Raw genomic sequence first — 23074 nt, forward strand, 5'->3', positions numbered from 1 at the left:
TATCTTATTTTGAAGGAAATGCTAACAGACCAGCAAGACCACATGATTATGAAAGATTTTGGTGTGAAATACGAGCTTTTAGGACTTATTGGCATGAGGTGGATGGATGGGGATTGGGGAGGTTATATTTTGTTGCAAATTGCAATGTGAAATGGTAATACAATTTTATACATCGTATCTTTAAGGGCATGTAGTGTGTATATATATATATGTATATGTATATATATAATAATATATGTATATGTATATATGTATATATATATATGTATATGTATTAAGAAGGCATTAAGAAGTAACTACTACATATGCGTTGCCAATTAGTGCACCCCATTATTACCTCCACCACCTAAGGTGGATGGAGGCTATTTTTCACCCATTTGTCTGTCTGTCTTGTGAGCAAGATATCTCAAAAACGTATGGACAGACTTGGACAAAACCTGGTTGACAGGTTGGGTGTGTGACAAGAACGAGTTGATTCTATTTTGCTGAAGATCTTGATCCAGATCTGAGAATTTTATATATATATTTTAAGTGATTCTTCACTCTTGAGAGATGGAGCCAAAAACGGTATATATATATTTTTAAAAGAACCACCTTTAGAGGCCATTTTTCCCCGCAGAGTGGGGGTTGGCCTTTTTTCGGGCACCGTGGTCCCCTTTTTGAAGCAATTTTTATGGCCAGATGCCCTTCCTGCCACCAACCCTGTTGGTCGCCTTTTGCGACACACAGGGAATTACCAATGAACTGGTACTCAATTTGCCGACCTCGGAAGGATGACAGGCTGAGTCAACCCCCGTGGCATTAATTCAGCGATCGACCGGGATTCAAACCCAGGATCCTAGGATCCCAAGCCGGCACCCTAACAGCTAAGCTAACACCGCAAAGCCAAAAACGATATATAGCACAATATTTCAAAACGTTATGGACTGATTCGGATGAAACTTAGCGAACATGTTGGCCTGTTGGGTGCATGACAAGGACGAATTGATTCGATTTTGGTGAATATCCAGATTTGAACCAGCCTATCGGTGGTGGGATACAAAACGTAAACTTCAGCCTGGTGGAGGTATGCGCTTTACCGAGTTTCATTCTAGTTGTTGCTTGAGATAATTACTGTGTTGTGTTTGCTTTTTATGTAAGTAATAAATAATAACCCTTACTCTATTTTTCCTTGGTTAATTTGTTTTTGTATTCAAAGTCAAGGCCCATCCATGGAAGAGCTAGAATACTGAACCACAACAGAAGAAAAAGGGGGGTGGGGGGATTACCATGAGCAGGACTTGAGAATAACATGTTGGGTGACTTGGACAAATAAGTGATGTGGGGAAGAATCGGGGGGGCGGGGGGGGCGGGGCACAGGGTGGATAAGATGGATATAGGCCTTTGTACAACGGAGGATGCCCAGTCATTGGCTGGTTTTGGACGGCAACTTTGAAATTTGGTTTGCCCAAGAAAGATCATGGCTGATAGTGAGACCCAGGAGTTTGAGTGACTGAACTTCCTCAAGAGGATTGTTAAGAAAGTAGATGGTGAGGGGAGTGCCTAGAGAAAATAGATCAGGAGAGTTCCCGCTGTCATAGAATAATGAAAATTTGGCAAGTCTCTGTATGTATGACGGAACCTTATGGAATCTAAAATGGCTTGGCCGATCTCCACCAAGTTTTGCAAAGGTGCTCTGGGTATTCAGAGTCGGATCATGGGAATGAAATATATTGCATTTTCCGACCCCTCCCTTTGCCCTGCCACCCTCCTGTGAGTGTAGGGAGAACTGTCACAATTTTCTCCTATACATGTTGAATAATGCAAGCGGTTTAACCACTGACCTTGCCCAAGGGAGGGGGTATTGACACCAGAATCCTCTGCTGAATGGAGTGGGTATTTCTAGTGTTTCAAATTTGCAATTATTTTTTTGTCGAACATTCACGAGACAGCTATAAGAAGAGTTGAGTATATCAGGTCTTTAATTGAGGTTTTACCATTGCATTGTTATCTCTGCCACTGGAGGCGGACGGAGGTTATGTTGTCACCCCTGTCTGTCTGACTGTCTGTTTGTCTGAGAAAGATATCTCAAAAAGTGGGCGAAACCTGGTGGACAGGTTGGGTGTGTGACAAGGACGAATTGAATCGATTTCAGTAAAGATCAGAATCCGGATACGAGAGATTTTAAATTTTTCTCAAGTGATTCTTCACCAATGAGAGATTAGGCCAAAAACGATGTCTAACATGATATTTCAAAAAGTTGGGGATGAGTTGTGACAAAACTAGGTGGATGATTTGTGGGTGGGTGACGAGGAGCCGATAAGATGTTGGTTCAGGTCCGGTTACAGATCTGGCCTATCTGTGTGATACAAAACGTAAACTATTGAGCCTGGAGGAGGTATGCTCTTTTCCGAGTGCCTTTCTAGTTTTATTGGTGATGGTCCTTGCTTTATATACTGTCAGTTAGATATGTTAAGTTGGTAAACATGGTATAAATGCATGGATGTTGGCAATGCTGTAGATTCACATTGTTATATAGTCTTTGAGATTAAATTTGATTTTCTAGAGAATAGCGATATATTTTGCTGTCTCCTGCCTATATCATTACAGATCTACCATGGTGGGTGGACAAAGTTGAGCCGGGCTCTGGAAATTTGGCTAGGATTCGGCATGACGCTCACCGGTGTGCATACGTGTGGAGATTACATGTTTAGTGGGCACACAGCATTGCTTACCCTTCTCAACTTCTTCATCACTGAGTGTGAGGTTTTTAATATGTATTGTATTTACTATAAGTATAATATGTATTGTGTTATTTCTATCCAAAGTAGTTCTTCAATTTTTCTTTGGGTTTTGGTTCCAGTCTGTCTGGATAGCAGCATAGCTCCACTTTTCTCGCTCATCTGTAAGAACTGACATTATTTAATGTGATTAAAATGTGTGTGTGTAGAGTTGACACCATACTTCTACTTTTTATTTTATTTTTGCTGCACAAGTTGAGCGTTGTTGAAGAAAAAGATTACGAGAACGCTACCGTCAGGAGCAAGTAGAGTGGGACCATTTAATAGGATTGGATAAATGTAGCATCCAAAAGGCAGAGAGGGGAGACTCGATATGTCACAGTTAACAATGTGTGTAGGGAGTGATGATTTCCCCTGATGCCATGTTGAAACATTGTATCAGATTGAATGGACACAGGGAGACTTTTCTTTTAGGTCGTAGGTTGTCGACAGCAACCGCTCAGGGTAGTACTACCGTTCTGACTTAGGAGCGTTAAAGTGGTGCCCGGAACCATTTTACACTCTGTGTCAAACTTTCTGTCTCACTCAAACTATAGCTACTGGGCTAGCTTTAATCTCTTTTTCTCACAAACTAACATCAAACAATTTTCATCATACATTTTTCTTTCTCATTTTCATTCCTCACCTTGACATTCTCTCTCTTTTATTTGTCTTTATGCAGCTCTTTTATTTAAGGCCTGGCCACGATGAGAACTATATAGTACGTTACTCGAGCCTTCAACATAAAATAGAAAAACTAATGGGGTGTGTGTGTGTGTGTGTGTGTGTGTGTGTGTGTGTGTGTGTGTGTGTGTGTGTGTGTGTGTGTGTGTGTGTGTGTGTGTGTGTGTGTGTGTGTGTGTGTGTGTGTGTGTGTGTGTGTGTGTGTGTGTGTCGTAGATTGTTATCTCCATAATTTGGGTTTTGGAAGGTGGAACCGAGTCAGGGACACTCGAAGTGTCCACCCCCTCTTCAGTGAAGGATTGCAATTCATGAATCGTCACTGAGCCCCGTACAGCCTCCAATAGTTGGTTTGTGGTAATGTTCCCATGGATGGTTTTTAAGATCTCTCTGAGGTTCTTCTTTGTCATTACCATTGCCCCAATTTATCTGTTACAATTTTGGTGCTCTTCACCTTCCAGGATCTTTTCACTTCATTCTTGAGTTCTTGATATTTGGTCATTTTCTTGATGTCTGCATTATTTAAGCCAAAATCGTTGGGTAATGATATCTCAATCAGTAATGCTGTCTTTTCCTTTTTGTTCCTAAGTACTATGTCTGGTCGTAATGCTTTGTTTTCTATGTTCACGCTGGTTGGGATCATCAGGTCATACGTGAACATTATGTCCTTGTTTTCAGTGATGGATTTTGGTTCATGTTTCCAGGAGTTTTGTAGAACTGGGATATTTACATTTCTGCAGATGTGCCAGTGGATTACTCGACATACCTTGTTGTGCCTTGGGGTGTACAGCTGCTCTGACATTAGTTTTTCCATCCCGATAGGAGGTGACTCATGCTTTCTGTTTCTACCTTGCAGAACCTACACTTTTAAGAGAGTTAGGCATTGATCCGGTTACTTTCACGAGTACAGGAAATAGCACATATGTTAGAGACTTCAGAGTTAGAGACTTTAGAGTTAGAGAAATAGCACATATGAAATAGCACATATGTATGTTCCTTGTCATAAGTCGCTCCAGGATATTATCTCTGAGCATCAGGAAGTTGTAGTTAATAATTTCAGTATTAAATGTAAAGAGGTAAATGTTTGTATTCCTCGGCTTTTCTGGATCCCCAAACTTCATAAGAACCCATTCAAGTATAGGCTTATAGCTGGTGCCAGACAATGTACCACCAAACAGTTATCGGTTATAGTTAACTCAGGCTTACAAGTTGTTGGGGAACAGTTCAGGAAATATTGTTTGGCAATTGAGAAGAATTCTGGTGTTAACACTTTCTGGAGCATTAATTCTACTTTAGAGTTCTTCGATAGGATTAGATGCCTCAATATCAAGTCAGTTGAGGTTTTTGATTTTTCGACTTGATATACAAATTTGGATTTAGTACGAGTAAGGGATTCACTCTTTAAAGTAATTGACAAGGTTTTTGCTCTTTTAATAAGCTTTTATGTGTCAGTTTTGAGAGAACATTCTTTTCTAAAAATAAATACTAAAGTTTTCATTGTTTTGATAAGCAGAAGTTTAAGGATGCTGTTAATTTTATTTTATTTAATACTGTTGTGTCGTTTTGTGGGATAATGTTTCAACAGTTTAAAGGTATTCCCATGGGTGGGAATTGCAGCCCCCTACTAGCGGACATTTTTCTTATTTTCTGTGAATTTTCATTTATGCAAAAACAGATGAAGGAGAAAAAAATTCGGACGAGCTAAAATATTGTCTTATACATGTCGTTACATAGATGACATTTGTGTGGTTAACTATAACTTTTTTGATAGGCTGCTTTACAAGATTTTTCCAGATAGTTTGATTGCAAACAACAGTGGTAATGATTGTTCTGTTGCTGTATATCTGGATGTGTTAGTTAGAGTTGGACAGAATGGCTTTAGTACAAGTGTGTATCATAAAGTTGATGATTTTAGTTTCCCTGTAGTCTTGTACACCTTTCCAGGTAGCAATGTACCAATTAAAATGGGTTACAATGTCTTCTCATCTCAGTTACTTCGATTTGCAAGAATTTGTTCATTAAAGGATGATTTTGTGGAACGTGCTGAGAAGGTATTTTCGATAATGTTAAACAGGGGATATTTGGCTGATTGTTTGATCAGGTCTTGTGAGAATGTCTTTAGACTCCATCACCTTTTGTTTAAGTTTGGTTGGTTTTCATGTTCCTATTGCATTGCATTTGATACAAGTATTAAATAAGGAGGTATTTAGGTAAAAATAAGCTGTATCAAAGTTAGCATCAATGTGATTGGTTGGTGGTTGCTAGGATACACTGTGCAGCATGGTGGAATAGGTTGTGGATGACAGTTTGAATGTTTGGCAGTTTGAGTCGATGATTGGATGGAAGTGCTGTGTAACGGACATGTATGTCAGGTGGAGTATTTATTGCTTAGTATATTGTTATATAAAGTGATTTATGATCCAAGTTCTTCGTTTGTGTTAATACTTTAAATAAAAGTAATAATTATATAAGTTTGAAATAAGGATATTGCATTGCTGTGTTGACTAACTGTCTGGACAAAACTTTGAGGTTGTGGGTCCATTGATGTTGAGTAATCTACTGATGTGGACCTGCAGTCAGGGTTGTGGACCCACCGTTTGGAGAGGTTCTGGGCTGAAAGGATCGAAACCTCAATGAAAAACGTTGCCCAGCTGATGATCCGGGCAGTTGGAAAACCCCTCGATTCAGTCCGAATCCAGATCCGGCCTATCATTGGGATACAAAACAAACTTCAGCCTGGCGGAGGTTTGCACTGTACCGAGTGCCGTTCTAGTTTTTTCTGCATCAATTATTACTGGGTGAATTTCCTTAAGATGTTGCTTTTTCTCTTCCAGGTTTCAGATCCATTCCGCCTCCTTATTGTGTTCTTTTTGATCTTCATAAATTATTTTCCAGAATCGTTCCAGTTCATCTTTTTTCAGGAGGGGATGACACATTCTGCCTCTGTTTCTTTTCTTTTCGGGTTGTTTTCAAACATCTGACCTTGTTTTCGCCTCATGTTAGTCTCTTCATCGTTTTTTATTTGCCTTGCTACCATGTCGATTTTCAGTTTATTTTCAGCAACCATTACCTCTAGATCTTTGTCTTCAATTTTATGTTTGTATTTTTTTTTCTGGATTCTCCTCTTTAGTTTGGGGCTTAGATTTCATCTTTGGATTTGCTGTATTTGTCCTGTCTCCTTTCTGAGCATCTCCTTCCGTTTCTCAAGGAGGTGTTGCTTCCATGGTGGTGCTTGGTTTTTATTTGTGGAACCTGTTCTGTTCTTGTGGTGTTTCGTTGTTACTTTTTCCTGAATGAATAGTGCTGCTGCAAAATTCATTATGTTTATTTCTTTCAGTGTGGCTGATTTTGGGGGGTTTTTTAAAAGATTTTTTTTTTCTGCTCATTAGTGCTTTTGTACGTTTATTATTTTGTAGTCAAATTAGTCGTGGCCTTTCTTAAGTTGGTATCAATCACACCTCCTTTATCTTATTAGCCAGCTCCTCTACCAGGTCACGTTGTTCCTCATCATCCTTCTCCCTCCCCCTTCTCTCCTCTGTACCTCTTTGTCCTTCTTTGTCCTTCTGCCCATTATCATTTGTATGTTTGTGTTGTAGCCATGAATCGGTCTCCTTCACCGCCCATCCCCCTCGCTTCAGATGCAGAGCACCTTCTGCGTGGAAGGATGTTCTCCCTCCCCTCAGCATTCCAGCTTTCATTATTTTTTTTCATTGTGGTACTGCTTCGATCTTTCCTTTGAGTCAGGAGCACCATTGGAGTTTTGCGCTTTGATGCAGGACTCTTCCTCTTTGTGAGGAAGGTGCAGCCGTCTATCTTAGCATGACGCACCCCGGCTATCTGGTGTGTCCGCAGACTTCACAGAGCTTTCTCTGTTGGGGGGGGGGGGGGGGAGGCTGTGATCCTTTGGTAGGAGTTCTTTTTTTTTTAAATACTCTCCAATGCACTCGTCCCATTCGTTACGCTCAAAGGGACTTCTGTTGCACCATTCGAGGCCTCCCAGTAGCTCCCTCGGTTGTGCACACCATGCGTTGTGTTCGCCATAATGTTCCCATTCGCGCTTGCTTTTTTCCTACTCTGGGTGCTGCTACATGGACCGTTTAGCATCCCATCCGATATATTATCCTCGCTGCTTTGCTCGGGGCTGCCTAGCCTGCTTCTATGAGACGCGCACATGTGTCTGACCTTTGGCCCCGTACAGCGGTTTCCCTCCGACTCCACAGCTGCAGTACTTCCATTCCTCACGGACGCCGTAGAGCCACGTGAGGCCTCCCGGTAGCTTCCTTGGCCGTTCGCTCCATGAGGTGTCTTCGCCACAATGGCCCCCCACGTTTTTGCTTTCTTCCTTCTCTGGGTGCCGCCTTAGGTGCCGCCCCTCGTCGTTTGTCATAGTTGGTTGCCTCACTACTTCGTTCATAGCTGCGGCTGCTATGAGGTGTGCACGTTTCCTTGACCTTCAGCTCCGTTCAGCAACGTCTACTCGAGCATTCCACACCGTGAGCTTGCCTTGCTGTTCCCACGTCGGGGGTTCAGTGCGGGCATTGTCTACATTACACACCTCCTCATGCTTTTCAATATCTTTATTCCATTCTCATATCTGCTGCCATTGCTACCTTTTGAGGTCTTGCCATCTTTCCACTTCAGAATGGAGGCATGTGAATCATCCCAGGTGAGTTCAGGCGACGGAATCATTGAGAAAGACAGGGAGTGAGAAATGACAGCTTCCTTGTCGCACTGCCTTCTTGGGTGTTTTCTGCGTTTTTTTCAACCTATTTTTGGGGGGGTCAAACTTGGACCCAGGATTGATCCCCCCCCCCTCTCCACCTTCCCCCCACCTCTCTCATCTTCCCCCATAGTCCTCCTTAGACCTCGATTTTCGTAATGCAGTGAACAAACTTTGGTACATCACGGATGATGAAGGTTATGGTCAAGTTTCATCAAAATTGTGTGTGTAGTTTCAGAGGAAAACCCGAATTCCTATTTTTGGGGTCAAACCTGGTCCCACTTTGACCCCCGGGGGTTTACCCCCTTAGACCCAGATATATATCGATACAGTCACGTGAAAAAGTAATGACACCCCATGTAAAGTTTTGACTTTTTCAACATACAGCTATTTGATCTTCATTTCAACAATATTGATAGATAAAGGTGATATAATATAACAAATATCATGAAACATTTACATTTTGTAGTCCATTCTATAATTTAAATAAAGATACATGCAAATTTCGAATGTGGAAAAATTAAGTACACCCCTACAATCCTACATTTATCACGACTTCAAATACCTAAAATTAGAATCAGGTGCACCAGCTCAGGTGCAAATGATTAGAACATCGTTGGAGAGGATCTTGGAGGAACCTGTCTTATTAAAACCTCAGACATTTAGTTTGGTTTGCTCTTTGTTGTTGAAGTGTGCAGCGTCACCATGCCCAGATCAAAAGAGCTCTCTGAGGCCTTCAGAAAGAAGGTTATAGATGCCTACGAGTCTGGGAAGGGATTTAAAAAGATCTCAAACAATTTGAAATCAATCATTCGACTGTCTGGAAGATCATCTACAAGTGGAGAAGATTCCAAACAACTGCCAACTTGTTCAGGCCAGGCCGCCCCAGCAAGTTCAGCCCGAGAGCAGACCGCAAGATGCTGAAAGAAGCCTCTAAGAACCCCCAGAATGTCATCACGGGACCTACAGGTAGCTCTTGCCACTGTTGATGTCAAAGTGCATGAGTCTACCATTAGAAAGAGGCTGCACAAATTTGATCTACATGGGAGGTATGCCAGGAGGAAACCTTTGCTGTCCAGAAAGAACATCAGGGCAAGACTAAAGTTTGCCAATGAACACCCAGACAAAGACAAGCACTTCTGGAGCAATGTGCTCTGGACAGATGAGTCAAAGGTAGAGCTATTTGGCCACAGTACCAGAAGACATGTTTGGCGAAAACCAAAGACAGCATTTGACCACAAGAACCTGATACCAACTGTAAAGCATGGTGGTGGAAATATTATGGTTTGGAGCAGCTTTGCTGCATCAGGGCCTGTTAGACAGGTCCATGCCAGGCAGAAATGGCGCCGTTTTCCAGTCAAGGTTTTCTCAGTGGATTTATATACTTTTGATCATACTCTGTCGAATAAGCTTGTGGGCCACCCTGAAATTTGCCTCAAATCCAAGATGGCGGCCAAAAATCCAAAATGGCCACCAGAATAGCTAAAATAGTATTTCTGAGAGTTGCTTTTACCCATAGATGATTTTTTTTCAACTGATTGTGGCCTATTATGATAAAGAAAGATAACTCAGTCATAACTCAGCCATAAAAATTAACAATCGGTACTTTATTAACAAAATGGCCGCCGGGCAACTTCCGTATTACGGAAACTGCTATAACTTCAGTTCCGAGTGTGATATGATTATAATTTTGGTGTCCAGTCATATGTTTTTGGGGTCAAGGAATCCATATTTGTACTTTTTATTTCAGTGAAATCATTGGTTCATAAAGAAATCTAAGATGGCTGCCAATACTGGCCACCGATGTGGCAGATTCAGTCATGTCTTGTGCTCCATAATATATATTACAATACATTTTGATTCAATTTCTTGGTTTCCAAAGTCTGGTTATCCATTTAGTTGGTTTATCATGACACTAGCTCAATAGATCATCCCCTAAATCATGGATGAACAATAAATCCAAGATGGCTGCCGCTGAACGGCTCCTAGTCAGTTTTGCTTCGTCTACCAAACTACACAGGTTTATAAAATGTATCTGAATTCCCATTCAATATGATCCCCGGCTTTGGTTATGCTTTGGGAAAAATATGTTGTTCAAAAGGCACATAATCCTCAGTTACTAAGATCAAGATCAAGATCACTCTCTTCACTCTGAAAGTCTGAATAAAGTCCACAGGTATCCGAAGAAAGTTGTTCCATGGTGCTCTCCGAATTTTCCCCATCTCCTTGGTACTCTTCATCAACTTCAGATTCTTCTGCTCTTTCTTCTGCCCCACCGATACCTATAAAAAATGTGAATGGATATAGTCGGGATTCAAAACAGTAAATCATATAAAAATAACAAAATTACGATTGCATTTTGGACTTATCTACCTTGCTTTTCTCTTTCTCTACAGTGAACTTCACTGTCTTGTACATGTTTTCTGCTTGTATTCCTGTGTCTCTTCTTCCTTGAAGGCTGGCTTCTCTCTTCTACTGCATCTTCTAAATCTGCATCATACTCCGCGAGACCTGTAAGTGGAAGGTTACACATATTTAATCTGGATGAATGCACTGCCAGTGGGAATACATTGGAGGAACTTTATGACAGGAACGAAAAGCAATGATCAAAGTAATGATATATTTTTAGTATACTTACTTTGAATTTGTCTTTTCTTGCTCTTTTTCTTGGAGAGGCTTGGAGGGAGTTGCGGGCAGGTAAACCATATTGGCCTGATACCATCATCTGTATTTTCCCATCCTCTGTCAGTGATAGAAGGATACTCAATGTTTTGCTTGAGACACTGGTACCACACCCATGCCTGAAGGTCACTCCTCTTGAGGTGTTCATTGGTGCTACTCTCGTCTGGAAGGATGCTGGAACTAGATTTCACCTTTTGAGTGTTGTACGTTCGGATCCTTGTTTCAACAAAGCTTTCTTGTTCACTTCCAGAATACATGCAGGTTCTGAAGAAGCATTTAGCACTGGTAGCATCTTGAAAAGATTGATTTGATCTGCCCAGCTGAGAGAGTAGATGGGATTTCTCTTGTTTCAACATCTTCTTCAATGGCTTGATTTTGCCGATGCGAAATGGGAATGATGTCGTGTCACATCCAGTAATGCTATGATATGCTGGGAGAGTTTGACACACTTCATCTCCAAAATGAGTCGTTAGTTTCTTGACACTGACGTACCGATGGTCAATCTGACTGTTTGTGTAGACGAATGCTTCTTGCGTAGTGACGTCCTTCAAATGCTTGAGCAACAGAACCATCGGCAATAGCTCCGGCATCTACCCACCAGTCCTTCAAACCAAGACATCCATACTTCTTGAAGAGAATCTTGAGGTTCACCAGAATGGTATGGAATCCTCCCATAAGTGGTATTATTTTGTCATACCTCTCCTGATGCTGATATAGCCATGAAATGATCAACATTTTGCTGTTGATTGCCTCATCTGCATGTGCAAAAATATAGTCCAGTTCAAGATCTTCAGCAATCTGTACTATCATGTCCATGTACCATTTAATCACATTGTCTCCCGGGGGCAATGGAACGACAGGAAGATACTCCAACTTGCACTTTGTAGTGGAGCAATCAGTCACAGTTTTCATGAATGAAGTCCAAGAACCTACAGGTCCCAGCACGTCTTTATCAATCTCAGGAAAGTATTCTTCTAGGCAGTCGTCACCAACAGTACCAACGAGAACCCAAGCAATATTCCGTTCCAGAGCATCGTGTAACACTTGTGAATCTCTGTAGTCATCATTGAAGTCGGGAAAGGATGGAGGGGGTGCTCTTTTCTTAGGGATTTTGGATGCTCCATAGTCAGGCTCCTCTTGCTCAATGATATTGGACTGTTTAAGTTTTGAAGTGTTGCCAGCGGCGGTATCATCAGCATGTACAGCCTGGAATATTGTACCAGTTGTGTGATGAGTAGTTTGGGCTCCCGTCAGCGTCTGCTGTTTACCATCTGAGTTATCAAATGTTATATGTACACTTCGACCCTTGACGAAACCTGGAGGTAGCATCTTCTTGTGCTCCATGCTGATGGACTTTGCCCAATTATTGTTCAAGTCACGGACATCTGTGTATGGTATTCCAACGCCACATCGATTCAAGAGAGTAGTTGCCTCTTTGCTACCAGTGATTCTATGTATGGTCAAACTCAAAGCAGTTCCTAATGGTGATCGCTCACCTTTGACCATTTTTTCCCAGCTCTGAGTTATAGCTGAAATTTTCTCCGCTTCAGCGTTGCTTGTAGCCGTAGCATACCCAAATGCGTTTGTAGATCTCCTGGGATTGATTGACCAAGAAATGGCATTGAAGATACAGTGAAGAGGTCTGTGACTATCGAGTAGATCAAACAGCTCATCTGGTTCAAGGGGCCATTTGATATCATACCTCTGTGAAAGTTTACGACGAATCAGCTTTGAAAATGCTATTGTCAAATCAGATTCACGTAGACCATTTCCTTCAATTGTAGCCGCAGAATACGATATCGGATTGACCGCAGTGGAATGGACAACTAGCCGGTTCCCAAACAAGTGGAAGTCGATGGCGTCACCAAATTTCTCAGTCAGTCGTTTTTTCAACATGCAGGTTTTTGAAATCGGAGGGTCCTCAAGTTCATTGTCTTCACTGATCTCCTTTATGTCCTCAATCAATTCTCTCAGGAAATACGCCTTTTGATCCTTGACTACCATGCGGTGAAACAGTTTGAAAAAGCTGTCCATAACCTCGGTAGCTAATCTATCCTTCTCTGCTGCATCCGCTGACAGCAACTTTCTATCATATGCATAGGTAAAATTGTCATAACAACTTTTATGATAGTACACATCAACTGCAAACATGTCATATGATGCTCCACTCAGAATAACATCGAGTCGCTTCGCTGCATCATGGAACTTATCTCCTTCATCTTTGATTTTCATGTCCTTTGAACGTTCTACTTTACTGACAGCATTCTTCTCGGAGCATCTACCAAGACCACCACTATTGTACGGTTTACTGTCATCTTTCGTATCCACGTTGCACACGAAACAGATTTGCTTTTTCTCAAGTGACCCCCTGCGTATCCTATACGCGGGAGCAGCAACTGGTTCATTCGACTCATGAATATTCTCTGAACTGGAAACGGGAAGTTTGCGAGACTGGGCTTCCTTTCGGGCAATTCTGTTCCGAAATGTGATTCTACAGTTCTCATGAATCTTGACATCATGGCCTGCACTAGATAGTCTCACAGCGGCTGATTGAAATTCAGCATATGGTGCCTGAGTACACAGACTCTTGTCAACTTTAACCCATCTTCCCGCTAATTCTTGAATAGACTGCAATCCCTCCTCAGTCATATTATAAGCTGACTCAACGTCCTTAATAGTTTCATTACAGAGGCAGCACAACGGTTTGTCGCCCCTTGCTAAACTCAAAATCGGCGTGGATGCCATTGTGCAACCCTTTTCTCCTGTGCCAAAAAAGTTTTGTCTTTATGTAGTAATTTTATGAGGATTCACTGTATCTGCTAAGCCAGGATTCATGGAATCATTTCTTTGCGTCCGCATTCATGGAATCATTTCTTTGCATCCGGATTCAAGGAATCTGAAATGGAAACCAAGAAATTGAATCAAAATGTATTGTAATATATATTTCACTGAAATAAAAAGTACAAATATGGATTCCTTGACCCCAAAAACATATGACTGGACACCAAAATTATAATCATATCACACTCGGAACTGAAGTTATAGCAGTTTCCGTAATACGGAAGTTGCCCGGCGGCCATTTTGTTAATAAAGTACCGATTGTTAATTTTTATGGCTGAGTTATGACTGAGTTATCTTTCTTTATCATAATAATCAGTTGTAAATCAGGCCACAATCAGTTGAAAAAAAATCATCTATGGGTAAAAGCAACTCTCAGAAATACTATTTTAGCTATTCTGGTGGCCATTTTGGATTTTTGGCCGCCATCTTGGATTTGAGGCAAATTTCAGGGTGGCCCACAAGCTTATTCGACAGAGTATGATCAAAAGTATATAAATCCACTGAGAAAACCTTGACTGGAAAACGGCGCCATTTCTGCCTGGCATGGACCTGTCTATGTGTAGCTCACCATCATAGAATCTACTATGAATTCTTCATTGTACCAGAGGGTGCTTGAGGATCGAGATGTTGTGGGGGGATTTGAAACGAGCTGTGCATGCAAGAAACCCCTCAAACATCGCCCAGCTGAAAGAATTCTGCATGGAGGAGTGGGCAAAAATTTCTCCCAGTCGATGTCAGAGACTGGTAGACAGTTATAAGAAACGCCTACTTGAGGTTGTTTCTGCCAAAGATACCACCTATTAGAGCCAAGGGTGTACTTACTTTTTCCACATGCGAAATTTGCATTTATGTTTATTTAACTCATACAATGGACTACAAAATGTAAATGTTTCATGATATTTGTTATATTATATCACCTTTATCTATCGATATTGTTGAAATGAAGATCAAATAGCTGTATGTTGAAATATGTTGAAAAAGTCAAAACTTTACATGGGGTGTACTTATTTTTCACGTGACTGTATATATATATTTTTATTCATTGATATTTTTTTTGTGATGCCGTGAACAAACCTGCGTTGCAACATACCACATATCATTTTAGTTAAGTTTAGTCACAATCCCACAAGCAGTTTTGAAAAAGTTGCAATTGTTTATGAACCGACTGACTGACGGACTGATGGATGGACAGACTGACGGACGGATGACGTGCCATCCCATAAGCTCCCTGGAACTATGTTCCAGGTGAGCTAATAATAATTGAGATTCACAGATAGACATGCAATATGTTTGTGCAGTTCAACATGCTGCCTTTTTATTAAACCCATCTGTGAAGTGACAGGTAGGCATGCCTGGTATATATAAAATTAGGTCAAATATTTTCTGCTTTGTAGCTGTGCTGCATTAAAATATCCACCAATTGAGCAATTAGACTTTTCTAAAAAACATTTTTTTTAATATTACTTACTTCCTGTAATATGAATAGTATTAAATCTTCAACTGTTCAAACTCAAGCTCATTTTCTGTTTTCTTTTTCACATTTAACCCTGTATTTTGATACTGCTGCTGCTATTTATCTCCACCCTATTCCTTTCCTCAGATACGCCTCGCTCATGGGTTTGGCTGCACACGGCATCCTGGGTACTCAACCTCTTCGGAGTGTTTTTTGTGCTCGCTGCACATGAACATTATTCCATTGATGTGGTTTTGGCATTTTATATCAGTACAAGGTTGTTCCTTTACTATCATACTCTTGCAGCATCTGGGGTAGGGAAATTAAGAGGTGAAGATGCTTCTCATGGTAGAATCGTCCGGGTACGTGTCTGGTTTCCATTGTTTTGGTTTTTTGAGCGAAATGTCAGTACCCATGTGCCAAATCATTTTGAGTGGCCGTTTACAAAAGCTCCACCGCGAGTGCTGCGTCAGGCATTTCATACACTCAGCAACTGATTTCTCCAAACGAGTTTATGCTTCAAGTTATCAATTTTAGTTTTCATCAAACAATTTGCAGTTTTTGTAGAAATGCTCTATGGTTTTCCATTCACCACCGTTGTTTTTGTTTGTTTATCGTCATTCACTGCTGAATTGGTTGAACCCGTGCACTATTTTATGTGTATATAAATTTCCTAAATGCTCGTTCACATGGATGTACATGTCCATAAACTTCTTTATTTTAAGATTGAACTTGTATTCTAGTTCATTTGTGAAACTATCATGTGCGACAAATTTATTGATTGCACATTTAATGAGAATTGAGCAATTGTTCTTTCTGGTAAAATTCCTGATTTTGCAAGGGAATTTTACCGAGAAAACTATAAATTCTGCTACGACCTTGGCATTGCATGTACTACATGTTATAAAGCAGTGAAAGGTTCACAACATGTTGTTATCTATGTTCTGCTACAAAAGTCATTGTGTGGTTGCCATTATCATCATCATCATCATGTAGTAGCTTGTTTTACATTATGCAGGTATTACATCAAATGTCCAGAAATACATTTTGGGGTTTTTTTTGGCCTTTCAAGCCCTACGGTACCTCTTTTTCATGTTTACTTTGCCAGCCCTGGTTTTGCTTTGTTCTTTCTTTGTAGTTTGGATCAAGCTCTTTTTTTTTTTTTTTGTATACAAGATCGAGGCTCGTGTAAGAGCTAACATCAATCACAAAAAAACAGCAAACGGACACACAAAACATACAAAAAACGGGAGCGGGAGACAAGATGGGGAGAGAGAGAGGAGGAAGCACACAAGTACAACAGCAGAGAACAGGGACAACGGAAGATCTGTGGGAGGGAGAGGGCTTAGGGGGAGGAGGCATGGGAAGGTGGGGTGGGGGGAGTGGGAAAGTATAAAACACATGGACACTGCTGGAACTTCTAGGAAAGAAAAAAGTGGTATTTCAAAAAAAAAATTGGATTTGGGGTGAATTAACGGGGGTAGAAGAGATCAAGGTTTTGGATGGAGGGAGATAGATGGTGGTGAACAGCTGTTTTCAAGACCTGGAGGGAGGAGTGGGATTGAAGAGAATGTGGGAGTTTGTTCCAGAGGTGGGAGAAAAGGGGAATGAAAGAGTGAAGGTGAGCAGAGAGTCTTGATTTTGGCAGTTTCACCAGAAGAGGGTTACTGGCAGATCTTGTGCGACCTGTAGGAATATTTGGAGGACAGGGCACAGATAGAGCAGGGGGAGCTAGGCTGGAAAGGAGTCGGTAGAAGACAGAAAGACCACCTACCTGTCTGCCGTGAGTGAGTGAAAGGCCCTCGGAGTTAGCTTCATCGTGGGAGATGCCAATGATTCTGAAAGCTTTGGTTTCAACAGCGTGAAGACGAGGTAGGTGTGAGGCAGGAGCACCAGCCCAGAGGGGAGAACAGTATTCCATTGAGCTGTGGATGAAAGCCTTGTATGTGGTGAGGAGCTCAGGTGTGCCAAGGAAGGACCTCGCATGACGGAGGATGCCCAGTCGGCGACTGGCTTTGGAGGCCAGCTTGGAAATGTGGTTTTCCCAGGAAAGAACATGGCAGATAGTGAGACCCAAAAGCTTGAGTGACAGAACTTCTTGGAGAGGATTGATGAGAAAGTAGATGGGAGGGTTGTCCAGTCGATCTTTTCGGAGAGACATAGTAAGAGTATGAGATTTGTCAGGATTGAAAGACATGTTCCACTTGTTTGCCCAGTCTGTGATTTTGTCCAGGTCTGCAGAGAGTGGGGAGGCTACAGACTGCCGATCTGAGGAACGAGGAATGGAGCGGCAGAGTGTGGAGTCATCAGCAAAAAGATAGAGAGGATTTTCAAGAGAGTCGGAGAGATCATTGATGAAGACCAGAAAAAGCACAGGGCCCAGAACACTGCCTTGGGAAACTCCAACCTGAACAGGAAGGGGAGATGAGAGAAACCCAGTCAGGGCCACACGTTGAGTTTTACTTTGTTTAAGTATTCTCAAAGTATCTTGCAGTATTATTAGATTCCGCTAACAATCCGAAGGGGCTTAAACTTGACCATGTTGTTTATTTTATTGTTATACAGTATACGATGAATTGATTGGAAAAAAAGACATTATTCTGCAATACTGAACGTATCGACTGGTGATGTTCTTTCCTGAAAGTGCATGCTTAATTACGAGATTATCAGAATTGTACTCGGGATAATGAGAATCTTGTATTCAAGATATTGAATTGGAACATTTTAAAATTCACGTTGAGGGTTTAACCCACTTCAGGATTGTTTTAGCCTCGTGAAAGACCCGGCTTTCCGAATTTTAAATCAAATTAACACATTCTATTCATAGTTTTGAACACTAAATGTTGTAATAATTACAGAGCATTGGGGTCTCCCTTAGCTGCCAATTATGAATTATTCTCCCACCTCCCCTTCCTTGCCCTCCCCCGGAGTCTAGGTGAAGTAAAGGCCCCGGAGTATAGGTCCCACCCTGATCTTTCCCCCTCCCCACCCCACTCCCCCCCGACCCCCCACCCCCTGGAGTCTAAGTGAAGTAAAGGCCAAATCATGGTGGGATGCAGAGCCCTTTCATGCTCGAACCTGCCCATTGAATATTTGTCATGTCATGCCAATTGATGCCATAATGTGGGCACTTTTAAAATAACGTTTATAGGGCTCTATTTGCTGTAAAAGAACACCTTAAAATAAACACAATGGATCAGACAATCTCCACCGCTCTCTGGCACCTTTCCTTCTCTTCATCGAGAGACCTGCTTCCATAGGAAACTGTTTCACATTTTCTCCTTTGCCATCAATTGTTGTTCAGTTTTGTTGTACATCGCTCCTTTCCTATGCCATCTCCAGGCGCTGCATGACGTCATTGCTGGGAACTCAGTTTTCACTCAGGTTTCTTGTTTGTTTGTCCGGGCGATATCTCAGCCATCCTTTGAGCTAGGAAGCTGAAATTTTTGCACGACAGTGACCAAGTGATGTGGCTGTAAAGGATATTTTTGATTTAATAATTAATCGATTACTCATTTATTGATTAATTCATAATTTTTTCCCGATTATAAATATATACATATATAAATATATACATTTCTCTAATTTACATAAAATGCTTTACTCTGTACAATCCACGCAGGCTCGGATGCGAGACGTTCTTCAAATACATCCTCTAATTATATGTACTATTGTACTAGCAACGGTACCCGCCCTACGGACAGGGCTTCAATTGGGAGGCCCAAATGAAAAGGCGAAATATCAGAAATTGAAGGCCTTGTTTATTCTAAACGATTTATATAAACATCCGTTGAATCATATCACACACAAATCATCAAAACCTAAACAGTATTTGTAGAATTTCAATAAAAGCCACATCACTGTTCATATCGGTAAATGTTATTCCATCGTGTTTGGGAAAATTGGAAAAATTGGAAAAACAATATAGCCTATTTTACTCCAGGGAGTCACAGGATTACCCACCCAAAATTTCGTTGCGATCGGTTCAGCCGTTTTAGCTGTACCTGGGAACGGACAGACAGACATTTGGTGAATTGTAGTAAGATAAATCAATACTAACTTTCCCCAAATAAGTTATCTCTTTAATCGACACTGCGCTGGTGGGCATTATTTAATAACAGAGAGCCGTGTAGGCTCGTGCATGTCGTGCTGAATTTAATTGGTTGAAGCACGGAGTGCACGGTGTACGCATGCGGTGTACGCATGCGCTAAAATGTATCACGTGATTAGTGATTACTGAAAGTGTGATGCAGGTAGACATTCCTGCTGCAGTGCAGTGTAACTATATGTTCCTTCATGTTTTCTTCCGAAGGAGCCTCTTTGCTCACCCATTGTGAAATTGTTAGGCAAGAAAAATTTATTTAGTTGTTGTTACATTGGAGAAAGTGCTAACTGAGCCAGGATTGATTCAATATTCGTAAAGATCCAGATCCAGATACAAGAGTTCAAAAAAAATTTCTAAGTGATTCTTCACCATTGAGTGATAGGGCCAAAAACGATATATAGGATGGTATTTCAAAAAGTTGTGGACGACTTATGACAAAACTTGATGGAGCAGGTTAGGCAACAAGAACAAGCGATTAGATTTTGGGTAAGTTGCAGATCCAGGTCTGACCTATCAGAGGGATACAAAACGTAAACTGTTCACCCTGGCTGAGGTATGTATTTTCTCTAGTTTACAAGTTCCATTCGAGTTTATAAATGTTGTAGTCCAAACTTTATAGACGTACTCACATTGTAAAGTAACAGCACTGTACATACTTTATAGATGTACTCGCATTGCAATGGTACAGCACTGTACATACTTTATAGACGTATTCACATTGCAATGGTACAGCACTGTACATACTTTATAGACGTACTCACATTGCAATGGTACAGCACTGTACATACTTTATAGATGTACTCGCATTGCAATGGTACAGCACTGTACATACTTTATAGACGTACTCACATTGCAATGGTACAGCATTGTACCTACTTTATAGATGTACTCGCATTGCAATGGTACAGCATTGTACATACTTTATAGACGTACTCACATTGTAAAGTAACAGCACTGTACATACTTTATAGATGTACTCGCATTGCAATGGTACAGCACTGTACATACTTTATAGACGTATTCACATTGCAATGGTACAGCACTGTACATACTTTGTAGACGTACTCACATTGCAATGGTACAGCATTGTACATACTTTATAGATGTACTCGCATTGCAATGGTACAGCACTGTACATACTTTATAGACGTACTCACATTGTAAAGTAACAGCACTGTATGTACTTTATAGACGTACTCACATTGCAATGGTACAGCATTGTACATACTTTATAGACGTACTCGCATTGCAATGGTTCAGCACTGTACATACTTTATAGACGTACTCATATTGCAATGGTACAGCACTGTACATACTTTATAGACGTACTCACATTGCAATGGTACAGCATTGTACATACTTTATAGATGTACAGTACTCGCATTGTAATGGTACAGTACTGTACATACTTTATAGATGTACTCGCATTGTAAAGTTACCGCACTGTGCATACTTTCTAGACGATCTAACATTCTAATTAGTACATACGGTCAAATGTGTTTTGTGGCCTCGCCCCCATCAGGCTGATTGACAGTCGTTGTCCTGCCCACCCCTCTTGACACTTCATTGCCCAATGTGTAAATAGGCAATTACACCTACTTTGCGTGGAATCCTTTCAAGTTATGAAAAATTTGAGGTGTCATGGACCCTTCCCACTGTAGAATGCAGTAGATTCGCGTTTGAACAAAGTACTGAGCTTAACCCAATTTTGAGTTAATGTCTGAAAATAATTACAAACGGGCTATTTTTGTTCTGTCAATTTTGTAGTTCAGCCATGATGTCCAAACGTTTAACCTTTTGTGTGCTACTGTCGCAGATTTGTCACAAGATGAATTTTTTTTTTTTTAACAACAAAAGTAATTTTTAAATGAAAATTTTGAAAAAAGGAAAAGGAAAAAACATGCAGCACACAAAGGGTTAATGAGTGTTATTTGATGTGAAATCCTCCACAGACAATGTACTGGATTGGTAGGTACTTTCATAGGTTTACAACTTTGTATCTTGGTAGATTTTGTTTTTTGAGGAATTGTGTGGCATTCCTACGTAGGAAGTCTTCCTGATATATCAATTCATTTTGAAGTTTGATATCAGATTTCAAATTTGTGACTATTTATGCGATTATATCAAATTCATGAATATGACCAAAAAAAAAATCTTCTTCATAGCCACTTCAAAATAATTTTCCCAGAAAATGTCCCCCGCCACTTTACAATAGCGACCAAGCCCCTGGTAAGCACGCAATTTGGTGGGGCATGTTGTTGCACTATGTTATTGAAAAAGCCTAACAGTAAAAAAAAAAAAAAAAAAAAAAAAAAAAAAAATTTAAAAAATTTAAAAAGAAAAAAAAAAGAAAAAAAAAAAGGAGAATTGTTTGAGATTTTCTAACAATATGATTTTTTTGGATGGAATTACTGGAATAAATTCTGATTACGGTTTTCTACTCGCACCACATTTTTTTGCTCAAACTTATCTTAATTAAAGTGAATTCAGTTTCTTACAAGTAGTTTTAAAATATAAATAACAGCTGTTTAATATTTTCTAAAACGATTAAACATGTAATTTATTTCCTCTTCTCTCGCATGTTTTGTCGAAAAGTTGTGAATTAGTTTGTCACTTGGAATAATGATTTGACTCTGATACTCTTCACAGAGCTCTGCGGCATCATGACTGGGCTAGAACCAATCAGACCGAGGCAGAGCACCATTCTGAGGTAGAATACTCCACTGAAAGTGGGAAGAATTTGTAATTTGCTCATGGTTCGGCCATAATGTGCCTCCTCTTTTTCAAATGCACTGAATGAATATGAATAATCGTTTTAAGGCCATTTTCCCCGCTAGAGCGGGGGTTAGCCTTGAGGGCCCCATGACAATCATGGTTCCCTGTTTGAGGCAATGTTTTTATGGCTGGATGCCCTTCCTGACGCCAACACTTAGTCGCCTCTTACGATGCGCAGGGATACGGTGTACCTATTCTAAGCCGGGGTACACACCGGGACCGGGATCAAATACACTGTGGGAACTTTAACGTCCTCCAGCTTAACGTCTTCCCAAGGTACAGCACACACATTGACTTATCCTGCAGGCGAAGCACCAGTGCTGAGATTCAAACCCAGGCTACACATCGCACAGGTGAGAGTGCATACCTCTCGGCTACGATAAACTGGGTTGTCCATCCACCTGGCATTGGTGGGCGTAAATTAAGCAATGATGTCCTTCATAAAGAGCAGGTGAGTTATTGATGGCACCCTATCTAAATTTCAAACTTTTACTCTCACCTATAGGGGGCACTGCGTCAGCAGCACAGTGGCACTCCTAGTATCATAGACACCTGAGTCGCATGCTGCATATGAAGTGATGACGAAGATTGAAAGCCTGACTTAAGTTGATTGTCTGGGAAGGTGCTTTGACCGTCCCATCCTTCTTTGAGGAGCAGAGCGAGTTGTTAAAGTACTCCCGATGGGGAATAAGTGTTGTTAATGGTGACGACATTGGTGCCTTTATGATGACATCATAATTCAGCAAGTACAACGCTTAGTCCGATCAGTTTGAAATTTCTTGAATGTGATCTGCGCAACAATTATATTGGAGAATGTAAATGTATGATGTCATCGGTCACGTGGTCTGACAGCCATATTGGATCAAAGCAAAAAACTTTGAAAATCTTCTCTGAAACCGCTTAACCGATCAATGTGAAACTTTAACTAATTGATCAACTACCCGTGGGAAATATGGTTTGATAAAGATTATGTCATTGGTAACGTGGTCTGGCAGCCATATTGGATCAAAGGAAAATAAGACCGAAAATCTAACGGCGGCCGAGCCGGGTTTGTTTGA

General features: G+C 40.9%; 2 protein-coding genes and 1 long non-coding RNA gene across 4 annotated transcripts in view; 1 reads left to right on the forward strand and 2 right to left on the reverse strand.

Annotated features, from left to right (window-relative positions):
* SAMD8 (sterile alpha motif domain containing 8) overlaps window positions 1-18344 on the forward strand; it is a 50869-nt gene extending 32525 nt beyond the window's left edge. For both annotated transcript variants that reach the window (XM_068124817.2, XM_068124815.1), the window contains exons 7-8: window positions 2590-2740; window positions 15284-18344. In XM_068124817.2, the coding sequence (XP_067980918.1) occupies window positions 2590-2740; window positions 15284-15633 (501 nt within the window). In that variant the 3' untranslated portion in view covers window positions 15634-18344. The remainder of the gene's footprint in view (window positions 1-2589; window positions 2741-15283) is intronic.
* LOC137432699 (uncharacterized) overlaps window positions 1-23074 on the reverse strand; it is a 68606-nt gene that overhangs the window by 33408 nt on the left and 12124 nt on the right. The window lies entirely within an intron of this gene.
* Window positions 9886-13556, reverse strand: LOC137423983 (uncharacterized). The gene is made up of 3 exons (XM_068111488.2): window positions 10799-13556; window positions 10534-10671; window positions 9886-10442 (listed from the first exon to the last, which is right to left on the reverse strand). Exon 1 carries the CDS (start codon window positions 13489-13491, stop codon window positions 11341-11343), a length of 2151 nt encoding a protein of 716 aa, XP_067967589.2. The 5' UTR covers window positions 13492-13556; the 3' UTR covers window positions 9886-10442; window positions 10534-10671; window positions 10799-11340.

This window comes from Myxine glutinosa, chromosome 8, assembly GCF_964187855.1.
Source record: "Myxine glutinosa chromosome 8, kmMyxGlut1.1, whole genome shotgun sequence".
In the NCBI taxonomy this organism is placed as follows: domain Eukaryota; kingdom Metazoa; phylum Chordata; class Myxini; order Myxiniformes; family Myxinidae; genus Myxine; species Myxine glutinosa.